Consider the following 19,507-nt stretch of genomic DNA (forward strand, 5'->3'; position numbering starts at 1 on the left):
GTTGTTAAATTCAAAGGACACGTATTAGCTGTGTGACTTTACCCTTACTGGTATCTTCATTTGTAAAATGGGAACAACAGGATGCGTGTGGTGGCTCACGCCTGTAATCCCAGCACTTTGGGAGGTCAAAGCAGGTGGATCACCTGAGGCAGGAGTTTGAGACCAGCCTGGCCAACATGGCGAAACTCCATCTCTTAAAAAAAATACAAAAATTAGCCGGGCATCGTGGTGCATGCCTGTAGTCCCAGCTACTCGGGATGCTAAGGCAGGAGAATCGCTTGAACCTGGGAGGTGGAGGTTGCAATGAGCCAAGATCACACCACTGCACTCCAACCTGGGCAACAGAACAAGACTCCACCTCAAAACATAAACAAAAACAAAAATAAAATGGGAACAACAGTAATTATCCCATTGTTTTGAAGAATAAATGAGGTAACATTTCCAGTACACGTAACATATAATAAAAAGCCAATGAATGTTAGCTGGTTCCTGATCATTTTTCCAAACTGCTGTTCCTTTGACCTCCAATATTCTTCCTCCAGCTCGTTTTCTGATTCTCTGTTCTTTCCAGTAGTGATATGTCTGAAGTCTACACTATTAGAAGTTCTGCTCTACAGATTATTTTTTTCTTCCTCCTCTTTTTAACTTCTGACTCCCTCCAAGTGTGAGTTATGTGCCTATTCTAGGTACTCCCACAATAGCAGAGCATATATCACATATCATATTGTAACCACCTCTTTATCTTTCTTCATCTTCCATTAGATTGTAAACCTTAAGGGAATATATATGATATTCATATTACATAACCTCACAACCCAAGAACCTAGCATACCTGGCACATTGAAAGTACTCTATAAATATTTGTTAAGGAAATATGAACATATGAAGAAGAAAAAGTGTTGAAAGATACAGACCAAATTGTTAACAGCAATGAAGGGCTTTTAGGGGGTATAATTATGAATAATTGTTTTCTTCTTAATGAATTCATTTTCAATTTTTTCTTACTGAATATCAATAAAGGAGAAAGGTAATTATTAAACATTAAAGGCTATATTTAAGTAAGATTTTTCAAATTCAAATACATTATTACTGATGTCAGAAAAATGGCAGAGTAAGAAATTTCAGATATCAATTGCAACAACAAAACAACTATTAAGCTGGAAAAAAACAATCATAATCACCTGTGCAGAACTCTGGAACCTCATGGGACCTAGCAACCAGGGGTAAACACCTGGTTTGATGGAGGAAGAGGGGATGAACCTCAACAGTGAAGGGAATCTATGTCAGGGTCACAGGCTGACCATAAAGATAACAGAACTATAACTTCAAAGTCTACACAAAACAAGGAATACAGACTTTGTGAAAGTAGTTTGGAAAAGTCAGAATGGTGGACTGCACCCTACAAGAACCAAAAGCAATCTAGAAAGAGAGGAAGAACCAGATTTTTAGAGTTATCACATTATAGTACTTAAAATGTCCAATTCCTAACAAAAAACTACAAATCACATAAAGAATCAGGCAAATATGACTAATTCACAGGGAAGAAGAAAGAATTAGGAATTAACCCTGAGGAGGCCCAGATTTTAGAGTTACTAATCAAGGACATTAAATCAACTGTCTTAAATATGCTCAATGAGATAAAAGAAATAAAGATAATCATATGTATGAACAAGTAGAGAATACTGATAAAGAGACAGAAATAATTAAAAGGAACCAAGTAGGAATTCCAGGACAGAAAAGTATAACAGCTGAAATTAAAAATTCACTCTAGGAGGATTCTATGGCTGACTACAGCAGGCAGAAAAAAGATTCAGTAAACCTGTAGACAAGGCAATTGAAAATATTCAGTCTGAACAGAAAGAAAAGAGAATGAAGAAAAACAATCTAATGAACCTGCAAGAAACAATCAGAAATACTAACATTAGACATCATGGAATTTCCAAACGGAAAGACAGAAAGTGGCAGAAAAAATATTTGATGAAATAATGGTCAAAAACTGGCAAATTTTATGAAAGATGTGAATTTATACATCCAAGAAACTCAGTGATCTCCAAGCAGGATGAAATCTGAAACCCACACTGAGACACATTAGGGTCAAATGGTTGAACATTTGATAAAGAGATAAAGGATAAAAGTCTCTTGAAAGCAGCCAAGAAGGAAGTGAATCATGTTAAAGGATCCTCAATAAGAATAACAGCTGATTTCTCATCAGAAATCATAATGGCCAAGAGGCAGTGGGATGACATCTTCAAGTTCTAAAAAAACAAAAAACAAAAAAACCCCAACAACTCGTCAACCAAGAATCTTATATCCTATTTAAGATTTGTCTTTGTCCAAGAATAAAGACAAAATCAAAACATTTTCCAAATAAACAAGAGCAAAGGGAGTTTGTCATTAGTAGACCTGTCTTATGAGAAATGCTAAAGTGAGTCCATCAGGCTGAAATGAAAGAACACTAGATAGTAATTTAAAGCCATAAGAAGAAATAAGTAAATCTAGTAAAAGTAACCATACATGTACATTTAAAAGACAGTATTACTGTACTTTGGCTCATAACTCACTTCTTTCATACATGATTTAAAAGGAAAATGTGGCTGGGTGCAGTGGCTCATGCCTGTAATCCCAGCACTTTGGGAGGTCAAGGTGGGTGGATCACCTGAGGTCAGGAGTTCAAGACCAGCCTGGCCAACATGGTGAAACCTCGTCTCTACTAAAAATACAAAAATTAGCCAGGCATGGTGGCGGGCACCTGTAATCTCAGCTACTCGGGAGGCTGAGGCAGGAGAATTGCTTGAACCTGGGAGGCAGAGGTTGCAGTGAGCCAAGATCGCGCCACCGCACTCCAGCCTGGGCAACAGAGTGAGACTCTGTCTCAAATAAATACATAAATAAATAAATAAAAGGAAAATGCATAAAACAGTAACTGTAAATCTAAATCTAAGTAAATGGGAATATAGCCTATAAAGATGTGATTCGTGATAATAAAAAATAAAGGGAGGGAAAATACAGATGTAGAAGAGCAATGTGTCCATATGCTATTGAAACAAACTTGCTATTATTCAAACTAGGTTGTTAGAAGTTTGAGATGTCAGCTGTGATCTAAAACCTAATGAAATACTAAAAATGGCTGGGCGCAGTGGCTCATGCCTGTAATCTCAGCACTTTGGGAAGCCAAGGCAGGTGGATCACGAGGTCAGGAGATCGAGACCATCCTGGCTAACACGGTGAAACCCCATCTCTACTGAAAATACAAAAAATTAGCTGGGCGTGGTGGCAGGTGCCTGTAGTCCCAGCTACTCGGGAGGCTGAGGCAGAAGAATGGCGTGAACCCGGGAGGTAGAGCTTGCAGTGAGCCGAGATCGCGCCACTGCATTCCAGCCTGGGCAACAGAGTGAGACTCCGTCTCAAAAAAAAAAAAGGAAAGAAATAGCTAAAAACTTTTACAAAAGAGAAGTCAGAAGGTTCACCACAAAAAAAACCAACTAAATACAAGAGAAAGAGGCAAAATGGGAGGAATTCAACAAAAAACAAGACATGCAGAAAATATACAGCTATTTTGCAAAACTCACTCTTTCCTTTTCAGTAATTACGTTTAATGTAAAAGGATGTAAAAGATATTTCATGTAACAGTAACCATAAGAGAGATAAGTGGCTATTTTATTATTAGATAAAATAGATTTAAACTCAAAAAGGTAAGAAGAGACCACAAAGACTATAGTAATAAAAGGTCAATCCAGCAAGAAAATGTGACTGTAATAAATATATACAAAACAAACAAGAAAGTCCCCAAATCTATGAAACAAAAAATGGACAGAATTGAAGGGAGAAATAGTGAGTGCCTTAATAAGAACTAGAAACACCAATAACCCATTTTCTTTTTTCTTTTTAATTTTTAAAAATAGAGACAGAGTCTCACTATGCTGCCAGGCTGGTCTCAAATTCCTGGGCCCAAGCAATTCTCCCGCCCCAGCCTCCCAAAGTTGCTTAGATTACAGGTGTGAGCCACCATGCCTGGCCAAGAATAAAATGTTTAGAAATAAATTTAACCAAGGAAGACAAAGACCTATAACCAGAAAACTACAGAACAGTGCTGGAAAAATAAATAAATAAATACATAAATAAAATAAAAAATTAAAGGCCTAAATAAATGCAAAGACATCCTGGGCTAATAGATTAGAAGACTTAATACTGGTAAGATAACAATACCACTCAAGGCAATATACAGATTCAGTGTCATTCCTATCAAAAGTACAATGGAATTTTTTAGAAATATAGATAAATGCAACCTAAAATTCACAGGAAATATCAAAAGCCAAAACAATCTTGAAAAAGAACAGAAATCAGACTTCTCAATTCTGAAACTTATTATAAAGTTACAGTAATAACAGAGTTACATGGCATAAGGCCAGACATACAGACAAATTAAACAGGATTGACAGCCCAGAAGTAAGCCCTTGCATATATGGTCAGTTGATTTTTGACAAGGGTGCCAAAACCAATCTTTGGGGAAAGAACAGTCTCTTCAAAAATGTTACTGGAAAAACTGGATATTCACAAACAAAAGAATGAATCTGAATGTTTACCTTATACCACATGCAACAATTAATTTACAATGGATCAAAGATCTTAACTAAAGAGCTAAAAACCGTAAGTCATGGAAGAAAATGCAGTAAAATTTTCTTTTTTTTAAGACGGAGTTTCACTCTTATTGCCCAGGCTGGAGTGCAATGGTGTGACCTCGGCTCACTGCAACCTCCGCCTCCCAGGTTCAAGCAATTCTCCTGCCTCAGCCTCCCGAGTAGCTGGGATTACAGGCGCCCTCCACAACGCATGGCTAATTTTTTATATTGTTAGTAGGGACAGGGTTTCACCATGTTAGTCAGGCTGGTCCTGAACTCCTAACCTCAGGTGATCCACTGTGCCCGGCTGAAAACACAGTAAAAAATTTTTATGAACTTGGATTTGGTTCCTTAATTATAACAAAAGTACTGTATAGGCAACAAAAGAAAATATACATTGGGCTTCATTAAAGTGAAAACTTTTGTGCATCAAAGGCTACTTACTATCAAGAATGTAAATCATATACCTGATAAGAGATAAATACCCAAATATATAAAGAACTCTTACAACTCAATAACAAAAAGACAACCCAATTAATAAAAGGGCAAAGTCACTGGACATTTCTCCACTTATATGTATGATTAAAAGTGGTAAAAAACTGCAAATTTTGCTATATATATTTACCACAATTAACAAAAAAATTGTTTCTGACACAATAACTTACTAATTTCCATAAAGTTATGTAACTACATTTTGAAAAACTTAAAAAAACAAACAAAAAAAACCAGACTGGGTTTCCTGTCACCCAGGCTAGAATGCAGTAACTGGATCAGAGCTCACCGCAGCCTTCCACTCCTGGGCTCGGGCAATCCTTCCACCTCAGCCTTCCAAGTAGCTGGGATTACAGGTGAGAGCCACCACACCCACCATGAAAAACATTAGTTGGAACTTCAAATTACATGGTAATTTAAACATTATGTTTAAAGATACACAAAAGTGGAAATGATTTCAGCAAGATGGTAGAACATCTAGAAAACATTTAAGACGAGAATACCATCTTTAATGTACCTGAAGTAGGGGGAGAAGAACTAAGTGATGCCACCACTGGTAAGAGAAACAGTTCAATTTCAGAGTGCACCACCCTGGTCTCCTAAACTGTCAGAACACCACTCGCACACAATTTCCCTAGACTCGTGGTTTCTGAGACGAGAGAAACTAGATGTGGAACTCCGAGCTCTCCACAAGTCTGGGAAGCCCACTCTAGTCCTGTCCCATGAGAACCACTGGGAGTGCTAGATGGGCAGAACCACCTGGGATGAACTGGGGACAAAGAGCAGGGCACTGATTGTGCTTAAACTTTGGTGACTACTCACTGCTCCAATCAGTGGGGACACCATGTTGAAGCTACTATGGAAAACAGTATGATGGTTCCTCAGGCTGGGTGTGGTGGCTCATGCCTGTAATCCCAGAAATTTGGGAGACCAAGGTGGGAGGATTGCTTGAGCCCAGGAGTTCAAGACTAGCCTGGGCAACATAACAAGATCCCATCTCTATAAAGAGAAAAAAAAAAAAAAAAGGTTTCTCAAAAAAACAAAAACAGATCTGCCATATAATCCAGCAATCTCACTGCTGGATATATATCCAAAATAAAGGAATTCAGTACATCTTGGCCGGGCACAGTGGCTCATGCCTGCAATCCCAGCACTTCGGGAGGCCCAGGCAGGTGGATCACTTGAGGCCAGTAGTTGGGAGACCAGCCTGGGCAACATGGTGAAAACTGGTCTCTACTAAAAATACAAAAATTAGCTGGTTGTGGTGGTACACGTCTGTAGTGCTAACTCCTTGGGAGGCTGAGGCATGAGAATAGCTTTAAGTGGGGAGGCAAAGGTTACAGTGAGTTGAGATCATTCCACTGCACTCCAGCCAGGGCAACAAAGACACTTGTCTCAAAAAAAAAAAAAAAGGAAAAAAAGAAAGGAAATTAGTAGATCTAAGAGATGGATGCATTTCCATGTTTACTGTAGCACTATTTACAACAGCCAAGATATGGAATCAACCTAAGTGTCCCTCAACAGATAAATTAATTAGGAAAATGGAGGATATACACACACACAATGAAAAATTACTCATCCATAAAAAAGAATGAAATTCTGTCATTTTCAGCAAAATGAACAGAACTTGAAGTCATTATGCTCAGTGAAATAAGCCAAGCCCAGAGACAAATATCGCATGGTCTCACTCATATGTGGGCACTAAAAGAGTGAAGGCCAGGCACAGTGGCTCGCGCCTGTAATCCTAGCACTTCAGGAGGCCGAGGCAGGAGGGTCGCTTGAGTCCACGAGTTTGAGACCAGCCTGGGCAACATAGTGAGACCCCATCTCTACAAAAAATACAAAAATTAGCTGGGCATGGTGGCACATGTAGTCCCAGCTACTCAGGAAGATGAGGTAGGAGATTGCTTTAGCCCAGGAGGTCAAGGTACAATGAGCCCTGATCACACCACTGCACTTCAGCCCGGCGGACAGAGTAAGAACCTGTCTCATTAAAAAAAAAAAATAGAATAAAAATGAAGATCTTATACAGGCAGACAGTAGAAGGGTGGTTATCAGAGCCTGTCAAGTGTAGAAGGGAAGGGGGAATAAAGAGAGACTGGTTGCCAAGTGCGGTGGCTCACATCTGTAATCCCAGCACTTGGGGAGGCTGAGGCAGGGGGATCACAAGGTCAGGAGAGCAGCCTGGCCAACATGGTAAAACTCCATCTCTAACAAAAATACAAAAAAAGATTTAGCCAGGAGTGGTGGCAGGCACCTGTAGTCCCAGCTACTCGGGAGGCTGAGATGGGAGAATCACTTGAACTAGGGAGGCAGATGTTGCAGTGAGCCAAGATCGTGCCACTGCACTCCAGCCTGGGCAAAAGAGCAAGACTCCATCTTGGAAAAAAAAAAAAGAGAGAGAGACTGGTTAATGGGTACAAAAATACACTTAGATACAAGGAATAAGTTCTGACATTTGATACCATGGTAGGGTGACTATAGTTAACAATAATTTATTTGTATTTTAAAAATTTTATTGTTACTATTATTTTTCAGAGACAGGGTCTCGTTCTATCACCCAGGCTGGCATGCAGTGGCTTAATCATAGCTCATTGCAGCTCCAATTGCCTGGGATGAAGAGGGAATGGGTATCTTAATTACTCTGATTTTCTCATTACACATTGTATGCATGTACCAAAATATTACGTGTACCTCATAAATGTGTACAATTATTATGTATCAAAAATTTTTAAAAGATATTTCAAAGTGTTGCATGCTAGAGAGAACAAAGAATAAAAAATATGCTCCACTGTTTTCAGTTCCAACTCCAATTATTTCACATACTTCAGTACTCTTCCCATATTCAAACCCTCCCAATATAAATAGTAAAAATCAAATATAATAACTAAGATAACCAAACTAACCTATTTCAAAGACTTAGATAGCTTAACTAGCTGCAAACAAACAGAAAATGAACAACCAAAAGCTGGTAGATGGGAAAATTTTTGAAAGACGAAACTGGAAATTTATAATAAATGAATAAAACCATAAGGAGATTCTAATTCTAATGTAAATAATAAAAATAATAAATAAAAAAATTACCATTTTTTGAAAACTAAACATAATTTTTAGAGTTCTTGAAAAACAACAAGACTTACTCTTTGATATCACGAAGCTGATCAACATCTTGTGATCTTGTAAAATCTGGATCATGGGCTAGCAGGTGAATCATGTATGGAACTACATATTCAGGCAACAGTGATAATAATTTCTCTGAAGTAAAAACATTATTAAAAACAACCTTTATAAAATGCCTTAGTGGACTGAGTTCTAACCACTTAAGTTTCCATTTTTTCCCTCAGTTATTTCTAAATTAGGCACAACATGATACCTGGATACTAAAATACTTTACACGTCACTTTTCAATTTATTTTTCTGGTACCTGGTATGCAGTTATATTTCACTTTTGAAAGATACTGAAGTCAAAGGTATCAGATATTAAACCCATTAAACAACAGGTCCCTGGCAAAGCTAGGAAAAAATTATTTAGTCTGACATCCGAGCAATATGTTCAAATTAAACTACACTCCTGACCCCATAGGAAAAATGCAGTTTGCCAGAGTTAATGCAGCATAAATAGGACTCAGGAGTTCAGTTTTTAAGTACATCATAACTACAACGACAGCATTCTATAAAACTCCCAGTTTTATTATAAACTATAATAGAAACACATGACAAGAAAAAAAAAACCTAAAAATGGATACACTGACAAAATATATTTGCGCACAGAGAACTTTGAGTTACTTACCAGTAGCCATAGGATTCTGCTTAATGTATTCCCTGCGTATACTGATATTTTTCAGTAAACATTGTCGTGCGTGTGCTCTTCTCTCCTTCACAGGATCTTTGGCACACAAGGCAAAGATCGCCATATACTCCAATGGGAGCAGTAACTTCACAAGTGCCTTATGCAGCTTCTGAGCAAATATCTGCCTTACTTGGTAACACTCATCCTACAGCAGCACAGAAAAACTTAAATTGGCAACCATTTATTAAATAAAAAACAGCAGTTTAAGTATTTTTAGTGTCTTCAATTAAAAAGATAATTATATGGGAGAATAAATAATGTAATAATTGGAAGACAGTTAAACAGGTAATAATAGTAGTGACTTTTGTGCACATATTCACATTATAAATGGATTTGTATCCATAGAAAAGTAATGTATTCAACTTTGAAGATAAGTAATTGACAAAAATAAGATTGTTACTTACATTAATAACAAGTGCACAGAGCTGAAACTGTTCTGGGGTAATAATTTCATGGTAACAAGGTTCCTGAGCAAGCTTCATTATGGCACTACCAGCAGCTAATCGCAAGCGAGACATATCAGATTTACTATAAACAAACAAAAAAGAAATAAACATTTCCTATAACCACTATCATTCATAAAAATGCTTTCGTCCCTTTTTGAATGTAAGGTCCTTAGAGCATAATTTATGCTTAAAATGATGTACAAATATGGGAAAGCTACTTTGAGTCCATGAACTTAACACAGGGGATTGTGACTTTCACAATCAAATCAAATCATTGTGACTTTCTGATTACAAATTTACCTGCCTTCATTTCTAGTCAAACTCTAGCTTAGATACTTCACCACAACCCAAAAACTCTGCTTATTCTTGCAACCATAGTAATTGCAAGGCTAGGAAAAACTCTTTACATCAGGAGCTGTATCCCTCATTTTAAGAGAAATACATATTGATTGTAGAAAACTTGATTAAAGTGGCCGGGCATGGTGGCTCACACCTGTAATCCCAGCACATTGGGAGGCCGAGGTGGGCGGATCACGAGGTCAAGAGATTGAGACCATCCTGGCCAACATGGTGAAACCCTGTTTCTACTAAAAATACAAAAAATTAGCTGGGTGTGATGGCACGCACTTGTAGTCCCAGCTACTCGGAAGACTCAGGCAGGAGAACTGCTTGAACCTGAGAGGTGGAGGTTGCAGTGAGCCAAGGTCGCACCACTGCACTCTACCCTGGCAACAGAGTAAGACTCTGTCTCAAAAAAAACAAAAAACAAAAAACAAAAAAACTTGATTAAAAAAACCACAAAGAATTAAAAAAAAATCACCTATCATTTAAAATCTATTTCCTGCATATAAACATGTAACAGGAATCTAGTTTAATGCCTGCTGAAATGGCAGGGCTGCAGTTAAGAGCGAAGAAGTATCAGACAAATACCTAAAGGATATGAAATATAAGAACCAGTGTCTGTCTTAGGTACTAGTTCCTGGGGCTGACCTCCTTTTGCAGAATAAAGTTTTCAAATGGAACCTATGAAGCCTTGGCACTCCCACCCCGACACTGTGGATTTTTATTACTTACGTGGTAAAATGTGGTAATGAATGGGATGGCATGGGAGTCTTTCTACTTCGACTTCTATGTGGAACATAGCATGGCTTTTGTATTTATTGTGACCACTTTACGAAATGCAGAAAGCTAGCCGGAACCCACTGGGACTGTTGCTAAGCACAGAGAGAAGAAAACCTGGCACTCTTGGACAACAGGATTGTTAAAATGAAGCACTGGTTAACAATGAGGGAGCCTCAAATGGTTTCTATGGCATTCATTCAGGAATCAAAGTTAATAGCTATTATGTGAGTGCTTACTCCATGCCAGGCAGGTGTGAAAAACACTTTATAGGCTTTATCTCAATTAATTTTCACTCCATAAGATGAGGAAATTGAGGCTTACAAAAGGTAATACTATATTATATGATATCCAGTTAGGATCTGTCTAATGGGTGTTCATTCCATGGTTAACCATTCCCCTATTTTTTGTGATGGAAAATAATGCTGGAGGAACATGCTTGTGTATAAGCTTTCATATGATTCTTTTATACTCATGAATTATGAGTATAAAAATAAAGAGTCAAGGATAACATTTTTGAGGATCTAGATGCAAAATGCCAGAGTCCTGCCAATTTATACTCATAGGAGTAATGAAGGAACCCATTTCCATGATCATACTGAGGAATGATTGCTTATAACGTTTTTTTCCTTTCTGATTTGTAATGAAAAGAGGTATTGATTAAGTTTAAATTGTATTGACTGCATTTAGTGATGTTAAACTTTTAAAAGTAAACTGATAATAGCTAAACTTCATCTCCACTGGGAGTCCTGCCTAGGTATCATTGACTTGTAAGAGCTCATTATTATGCCTTTGCCATATACTGTACATAATTACCCCCAATTTAAAGCTTTCATTATCCCTAACTCAGCTCTAAACAGTGTTATAAAAGGCTGCCTTTGGCTTATTCTATGATAAAAATAGAGCGTAGTGGTGCACACCTATAGTCCCACTACTCAGGAGGCTGAGGCAGGAGGATTGCTTGAGCCCAGCTAGCCTGGGCAACATAGTGAGATCCCATTCCTAATCACAATAATGTTTTAAAAAATTAATAGCATAGCAGTACCACATAACTAGCCAAGGCTGGAGTACAATGGCGTGATCTTGGCGCACTGCAACCTCCACCTCCTGGGTTCAAGTGATTTTCATGCCTTAGCCTCCCCAGTAGCTGGGATTATAGGCACGTACCACCATACCTGGCTAAATTTCTATATTTTTAGTAGAGACAGGGTTTCAACATGACCTCAATTGACCTGCCTGACTTGGCCTACCAAAGTGCTGGGATTACAGGCATAAGCCACTGCACTCAGCCTCATAAAGGAATGATTAAACCTCTGTCCTCTAAAACAAATTTTTAAAAAGGAATGCATCATATGTAGAATACTTTAGTTATCTATGTTGGTAATCTTGGCCCCTACTAAATCAAGAATTTGACAGAAACCAGGATCATGAAAAATTGAGCTTCTATTTTCATCTTAAAATGAGATGGCAATTTTACAGATTAAAAGTGAAAATGTGTAACAATGTAAACAATCTCTGTGTGCACATACATGTGTACACACCCAAATCTGTAGAACAAGAAGGCTTCAACTCTCCCTTGAGTTACCATTGCAATTTTTATTTTTATTTATTTATTTATTTTGAGACAGGCTCTCGCTCTGTTGCCCAGGCTGGAGTGCGGTGGCACGATCTCAGCTCACTGCAAACTCTGCCTTCTGGTTTCAAGCGATTCTCCTGCCTCAGCCTCCTGAGTAGCTGGGATTACAGGCATGTGCCACCATGCCTGGCTAATTTTTGTTTTTTGTTTTAGTAGAGATGGGGTTTCACCATATTGGCCAGGCTGGTCTCGAACTCCTGACCTCGTGATCTGCCCATCTCGGCCTCCCAAAATGCTGGGATTACAGGCATGGGCCACCGCGCCTGGCTGCCACTGAAATTTTTATTACTTTCATGGGACTCCAGTCACTCCATTTATTTAATCGCTTTAATACAGGGAAGCTCTTTGAAGGCAGGGACTTTTCCTACTTATTTTTGCTGCAATGCTTTTCACAGTGTTTTATGAAGTAGAAGTTTAACAAATACTTGTTTAATTGAACCAAATGTTGATGCTAACTGTAATAGTACAATATAGTGATTATGATTACGTATTTACTGGAAAAAGTTCCTCTTCTTTAGGAATGAAGAAAAATATATTGGCACTATTAAAATAGCAATACTGACAGACAGACAAACCCTAAATGAGTACATAAGATCTGACCCTGAAGAACATGGTGTAATTACACCATTCAGTATTCATTAGGTAAATAATTCCTATGTAAATTCTACTAAAATTTCAGCACTAAGAAAACTGGAAAGAAAGAAAAATCTCACCTGATCCTCTTTTGCTCTGTCAGGTCACCCTCACTAACCAACATCGCTGACAATAACCGAAGGGTTGAATTGGCAGATTTAGACTGGTTGTTTTTCATACCCAACAGCCACCTTACCAGAAGTTTAATTGCCTGTACCTATAAAATATTAACATGCTAAAAAAAGAAAGCAACTTAAAAATCCAATTAAAGGGAAAATTAATTTATATTAATTAGATTAATGAGATTACTCATCTCCATCAGCAGACATTTTATTAAATAAGTCTATGGGATAATAACAGTAACAATACCAACTAATATTTACTCTGTGCTTAACCAGTGCCAGGCACTTTTCTTAGATCTGTAAATGTATTAACTTATTTAATCTCCCAAAAAATTCTTATGAGGAAGATTTTTTTTTTTTTTCCAACAGATAAGGCAATTGAGACACATTATTATGATAGATAACTTGCTTAAAAGTCTGGTTCCAGAATTTAGGCTTTTCATACTTAGATGTTTGTCCAAGATTTTGAAACTATTTGAAAACATATACTTTAAAAACAACAATTTAAACTATACAGGCCAGGGGTGACGACTCACGCCTGTAATCCCAGCACTTTGGGAGGCCAAGGCAGGTGGATCACTTGAGGTCAGGCGTTTGAGACCAGCCTAGCCAACATGGTGAAACTGTGTCTATACTAAAAAACCCCGTCTCTACTAAAAAAAAAAAAAAAAAAAAATTAGTCAGGCATGGTGGCACACGCCTGTAGTCCCAGCTACTCAGGAGGCTGAGGCATGAGAATTGCTTGAACCCGGGAGGCAGAGGTTGCAGTGAGCTGAGATTGTGCCACTGCACTCCAGCCTGGGTGACAGAGCAAAACTCTGTTTCATAAAAAAACCAAAACACACACACACACACACACACACACACACAACTGTACTGATTGTGGTGACTGAAAATAACTTGAGAGTTTCAGTTTTGTGGTATTGAAAAACTACTTTGAAGAAACCATCAAGTCTGATTCAGTCTCATTTAACATTGTGACCAAAAAAATGGGATTTTGTGTAATTACTGGTAGTCATAATTACTTAGAAATGCCTAGTCAAAAGATTGTTACCAATATATGTGAAAAAGCTAGCCAAAAAATCAAAGTATTATTTATTATATTTATTGACAACCTGGAAAAATGAACTGACAGAATATATGATGACTATGAAGCAACACAAAGTGAAAGATTATCAAAGAAGATAATACAATCTTATTTTAAATCCCAAATCCGCCACTTTTCAACTGAGCTTTACATCTATTAAATGTCACAAATTTAGTAACAATCATCTCTATCTGCTCTGTCACCCAGGCTGGAGTGTACTGGCATGATCACAACTCACTGTAGCCTTGATCTCCTGGGCTCAAGCGATCCTCCTGCCTCAGCTTCCTGAGTAGGTGGAACTATAGGTATGCACCACCACACCCGGCCAAATTATCATTATTATTATTTGAGACAGAGTTTCACTCTGTCACCCAAGCTGGAGGGCGGTGGCAGGACCTTGGCTCACTGCAACCTCTACCTCCCAGGTTCAAGTGACTGTCCTGCCTCAGCCTCCGAAGTAGCTGGGATTACAGATGTGCAACACCATGCCTAGCTAGTTTTTGTATTTTTAGTAGACAAGGGGTTTCACCATGTTGTCCAGACTGGTCTTGAACTCCTGACCCCAAGTGATCTGCCTGCCTCAGCCTCCCAAAGTGCTGGGATTATAGGCGTGAGCCACCATGCCTAGCCCAACTAAATTATTTTTAATATTTTGTAGAGACATGGCTCACTATGCTGCCCAGGTTGGTCTTGAACTCTTGGGCTCAAGCGATCCTCCTGCTCTGCCTCCCAAAGTGCTGGGATAATAGGTGTGAAAAAAAAATCAAAGTATTATTTATTATATTTATTGACAACCAGGAAAAATGAATTGATAGAATATATGATGATGATGAAGCAACACAAAGTGAAACAGATTATCAAAGAAGATGATACAATCTTATTTTAAATCCCAAATCTGCCACAGTGCCCAGCTTGACAATTACCTATCTTTGCCAAGTTAATATTCATATGCTTGTAGATAGTGGTGATGAGGCTGGATTTAAGATGCCTCTGAGCACCGTCATTCTATAAACAGTCTCTATAAAACAGCCTCATTAAGATTGCTTTAGCAGGCAGAAGACACTGACATGTAATAAACAATAACAACTACAATGTCTTCAATAAACCATTTTTTGCAATGGATTTTAAAATAAAGCACCTCCTTAACAAATGCTTATTAACTATTAGGTTTAATTAAAAACGGCTCCCAGCTAGGCACGATGGCTTAAGCTCATAATCCCAGCACTTTGGGAGGCTGAAGTGGGAGGATCAGCTGAGCCCGGGAGTTCAAGACCAAACTGAGCAACACAGCAAGATCCCATCTCTGTTTATTAAATTTTTTAAAGGTGAGGAAGATAACTACAAAATGTCCCTTTTTTAAACATGAAGATTATCAAGGCCTAAACAAATTTACCTTTGCTAGTACTTCAGGGGAAACCTCTTCATCTGGAGACCACAGTTTTCCATTCTTTTCACCTGTTGACTATAGACAATTGAATAAATTTAGCTATTAGCATGAAAAAAAAAATTTATGTTTTTGCTGATTAAGTTTTTCATGTTGATCAACACAGCCTCTGAGAAACCTACAGGAATATCACCAACCAGAGCTTGGAAAAGGACAAAGTTTAGAAGACTCATACTTCCCAATTTTGAAACTTACTATAAACCTACAGTAATCAAGACAGTGTGGCTGGTACTGGCAAGGACAAACATATAGACTAATGGAATAGAGAACTCAGAAAACCCTTGCATATATGGTAATTCATTTTTGACAAAGGGTGCCAAGACCATCTTTAGTGAAAGAACAGTCTCTTCAACAAATGGTGCTAGAAAAACTGGATATTCAGCCGGGTGCAGAGGGTCAAGCCTGTAATCCCAGCACTATGGGGGGCTGAGGCAGGTGGATCACTTGAGGTCAGGAGTTTGAGACCAGCCTGGCTAACATGGCAAAACCCTGCCTCTACTAAAAATACAAAAAAATTAGTTGGGCATGGTGGTGCATGCCTGTAGTCTCAGCTACTCGGGAGGCTGAGGCTGGAGAACTGCTTGAACCTAGGAGGCAGAGGTTGCAGTGAGCTGACATTGCGCCACCTCACTCCAGGCTGGGCTACAGAGTGAGACTCCATCTCAAAAACACAAAAACAAAACAAAAAAACCCTGGATATCCACAAGAAGCAAACACACAAACAAAAAAAGAAACTAGATTGTTAATACATATAAGAATTAACTCAGAATTAATCAAATATCTCAATTTAATAGCTAAAACCATAAAACTCTGAAAAGATGACATAGGAAGAAATCTTCATGATCTTGGATCTGGTAAATAGCTGACAAAGGTTTAATATACAGAAAATGTAAATAACTGTTAAAACTCAACAAGAAGCAACCCAACTAAAAGTGGGTGAAGGCAGCATGGGCAACATGGCGAAATCCTGTCTGTATAAAAAAAATACAAAAATTAGCCAGGCATGGTGGCGTGTGCTGATAGTCCCAGCTACTCAGGAGGCTGAGGCAGGAGATATTGCTTGAGCCTGGGAAGCGGAGGTTGTGATGAGCCAAGGTTGCGCTAGTGCACCCCAGCCTGGGTGACAGAGTGAGACCATGTCTCAAAAAAAATAAAATAAAATAAGAGTGGGGTGGGGGAAGGAATTTAATACACAGCTCTCCAAAGAAGATATACAGGTAGTCAATAAGCACACAAAAAATATCCTTGACATCATTATTCATCAGGAAAATGCAAATCAAAACCATAATGAGATATCACTTCTTATCCACTAGTATGGCTGTTGCTTTTTTAAAAAGGAAAATGACATGTAACCCAACAATGTTATTCCTAGATATATACCCAAGAAATGGGAGAACAGGAACATAAATGTTTATATCAGCATTATTCACAACATCCAACACGTAGAAGCAACCCAAGTGTCCACCAATCAACAAAAAAATGTGGGATATATACAAACAAAAATATACATATAAAAGAACACTGCTTAGCCACAAAAGGAACAACATTCTGATACATACTACAACATGGAAGAGCCCTGAGAACATGCTAAGTGAAATACAACAGACACAAAAGGACAAATATCATATAAGAGATACCTAGAATAGGTAGTCATAGAGTCAGAAGGTAGAACAGAGGGCAATGGAGAGTTGTTGCTTAATGGGTACAGAGTTTCTGTATGGGGTGATAAAAAATTCTGGAGATGGATGGGGTGGTGATGATTAGGTAACAATGTGGCTATTATGTTAGTGAATTTTAACACTTAAAAATAGCAAATTTGATACTATGTATAGTTTATCACCATAAAAAAAGACCGTCTGAAAACACAATCTATCAACAATCATCATTTAAGAGGTATCTTAAATTTCACATTTGTTGAAAACCACATCTATCGAAAGTAAAAATAACAGCAAGGATATGTAGGGTAGAAAATGAGACTTAGGCCACGTTCTTCTCTTCTTGTCTGCTGTGTTCAAAAGTGGAAGGTGGTACAAACACAGAAGGGGCACTAGCAGGTGTCTTTAAGTTCCTGATACTGAGGCCTCAAGATTACCGAAACATGTGAGAGTTAGGAACTTTGGATAAGCTGGATTTGTGGCAAACTAACACTTAAATGAAAGTCATCCACAATGATCCAGCGTATCTGTGTCTTTATTCAATAACAACAGATTTAATTTAGATCCATTTGGTAAAGCAGTGATTCTTTTATTTATTTATTTATTTTTTTGAGACAGTCTTGCTCTTGTCGCCTAGGCTGGAGTGCAATGGTGCAATCTTGGCTCACTGAAACCTCTGCCTCCCGGGTTCAAGTGATTCTCCTGCCTCAGCCTCCCGAATAGCTGGGATTACAGGCACTCGCCACCAAGCCTGGCTAATTTTTTTGTATTTTTAGTAGAGACAGGGTTTCACCATGTTGGCTAGGCTGGTCTTGAACTCCTGACCTCAGGTGATCCACCCACCTCGGCCCCTCAAAGTGCTAGGATTACAGGTGTGAGCCACCAAGCCCTGTCAGTAGTGACTCTTAATCAAGGTGTGTTTCCGAAATCATTTGGGGAGTCTTTTCAATCTATACATTCCAACCCAGAGGTAATAAATCAGAGCACACAGACATCAATAAATCTAGTGCCAAAAGTACAGTGTATTATCTTAAAAATTAGTCAAATTCAAGTCCACTTACTTTTTTTTTTTTTTCTGAGACAGAGTTTCGCTCTTGTTGTCCAGGCCGGAGTGCAACTGTGCAATCGTGGCTCACTGCAACCTCTGCCTTCTGGGTTCAAGTGATTCTCCTGCCTCAGCCTCCTGAGTAGCTAGGATTACAGGTGCCGTCACCACACCTGGCTAATCCACTTACATTTCTAACAATGTTTGATAAAACAAATTTTAGCCCGGCATGGTGGCTCACACCTGTAATCCCAGCACTTGGAGAGGCCAAGGCGGACGGATCACCTGAGGTCAGGAGTTCAATATAAGCCTGGCCAACATGGCGAAACCCCGTCTCTACTAAAAACACAAAAATTAGCCAGGCGTGGTGACAGGCACCTGTAATCCCAGCTACCTGGGAGGCTGAGGAATGAGAGGAGGCCAAGGTTGCAGTGAGCCGAGATCGTGCCACTGCATTCCAGCCTGGGGCACAGAGCGAGACTCTTGTCTTCAAAACAAAAAACAAAAATAACCCAATTCTAACATTCCAGAAAATGATAAACTGTCTTTTGAGGGTCAGGAAAATAGCTTTTACGTATATTTAACTTTCATGATTCACCAATCCCGTGTTCTAATTTTTGTTTCTTAAGTGTGAAATTCTAGTAGTAATAGCTACCATGAAATAAGGAAGTAGTTTGGAATTTAAATAAATAAAAAATAAGTAGAACCAATATAGAATAATTTAAAAGAAAAAGAGAATTACATAGAAACAGAAGTGTTTCTGTGATGAAGATGTAAACAGCTTTAATCTCATGATTCTCAATTTAATTAAATGAGAAACTTACCCTGTCATTCATTAGCAGATCTTTCACAATAAAATTTGCTACTACAGATTTCATTGGGGAAGCAAACTGATCTGGTGCTAACATAGAAATGTGGCCCAATGAAACTAATGGAGTTATAAGTTGTTCTGGCACATCAGCATTCAGACTCCTACTGAGTGGCTATAAAAATAAAACAGACAAAATTACCAATTTGTTTGATAAATATCTAGACACTCTACTGAAACAGTACATTTTCCTAAGTCCTCCTGAATTTACCATGCCCAAACCAATCTTCTCTAATATGATCATAACTAACTTCAACCACACTAAGACACCTGGTTCTTAATTCACCTACTAAAATTTAGCAAGATTGAAAGAATGTAGAAAAAAGATAAAAGAAAAAATAAAATCCAACAAAAAGAAGTTTAAAGAAAAACATTTTTGCTTCATCAAATCAGCATTATTTTTGACTAATCTACAACAATGGATTTGCTACACCAGTGGATTTCTTACCCTGTGGAAGCATTTTAAATGACCTTAAATCATACAAAGTAAG

The 19,507-nt window shown here is 38.2% G+C and overlaps 1 protein-coding gene across 2 annotated transcripts in view; it reads right to left on the reverse strand.

Annotated features, from left to right (window-relative positions):
* PDS5A (PDS5 cohesin associated factor A) overlaps positions 1-19,507 on the reverse strand; it is a 157,283-nt gene that overhangs the window by 32,220 nt on the left and 105,556 nt on the right. For both annotated transcript variants that reach the window (XM_055384810.2, XM_019025596.4), the window contains exons 21-26: positions 18,973-19,131; positions 15,398-15,466; positions 12,876-13,012; positions 9,366-9,489; positions 8,902-9,106; positions 8,252-8,366 (exon numbers count right to left, since the gene is read on the reverse strand). In XM_055384810.2, coding sequence (XP_055240785.1) covers positions 8,252-8,366; positions 8,902-9,106; positions 9,366-9,489; positions 12,876-13,012; positions 15,398-15,466; positions 18,973-19,131 — 809 coding nt within the window. The remainder of the gene's footprint in view (positions 1-8,251; positions 8,367-8,901; positions 9,107-9,365; positions 9,490-12,875; positions 13,013-15,397; positions 15,467-18,972; positions 19,132-19,507) is intronic.

The sequence above is a fragment of the Gorilla gorilla genome, chromosome 3 (genome assembly GCF_029281585.2).
Source record: "Gorilla gorilla gorilla isolate KB3781 chromosome 3, NHGRI_mGorGor1-v2.1_pri, whole genome shotgun sequence".
NCBI lineage: Eukaryota > Metazoa > Chordata > Mammalia > Primates > Hominidae > Gorilla > Gorilla gorilla.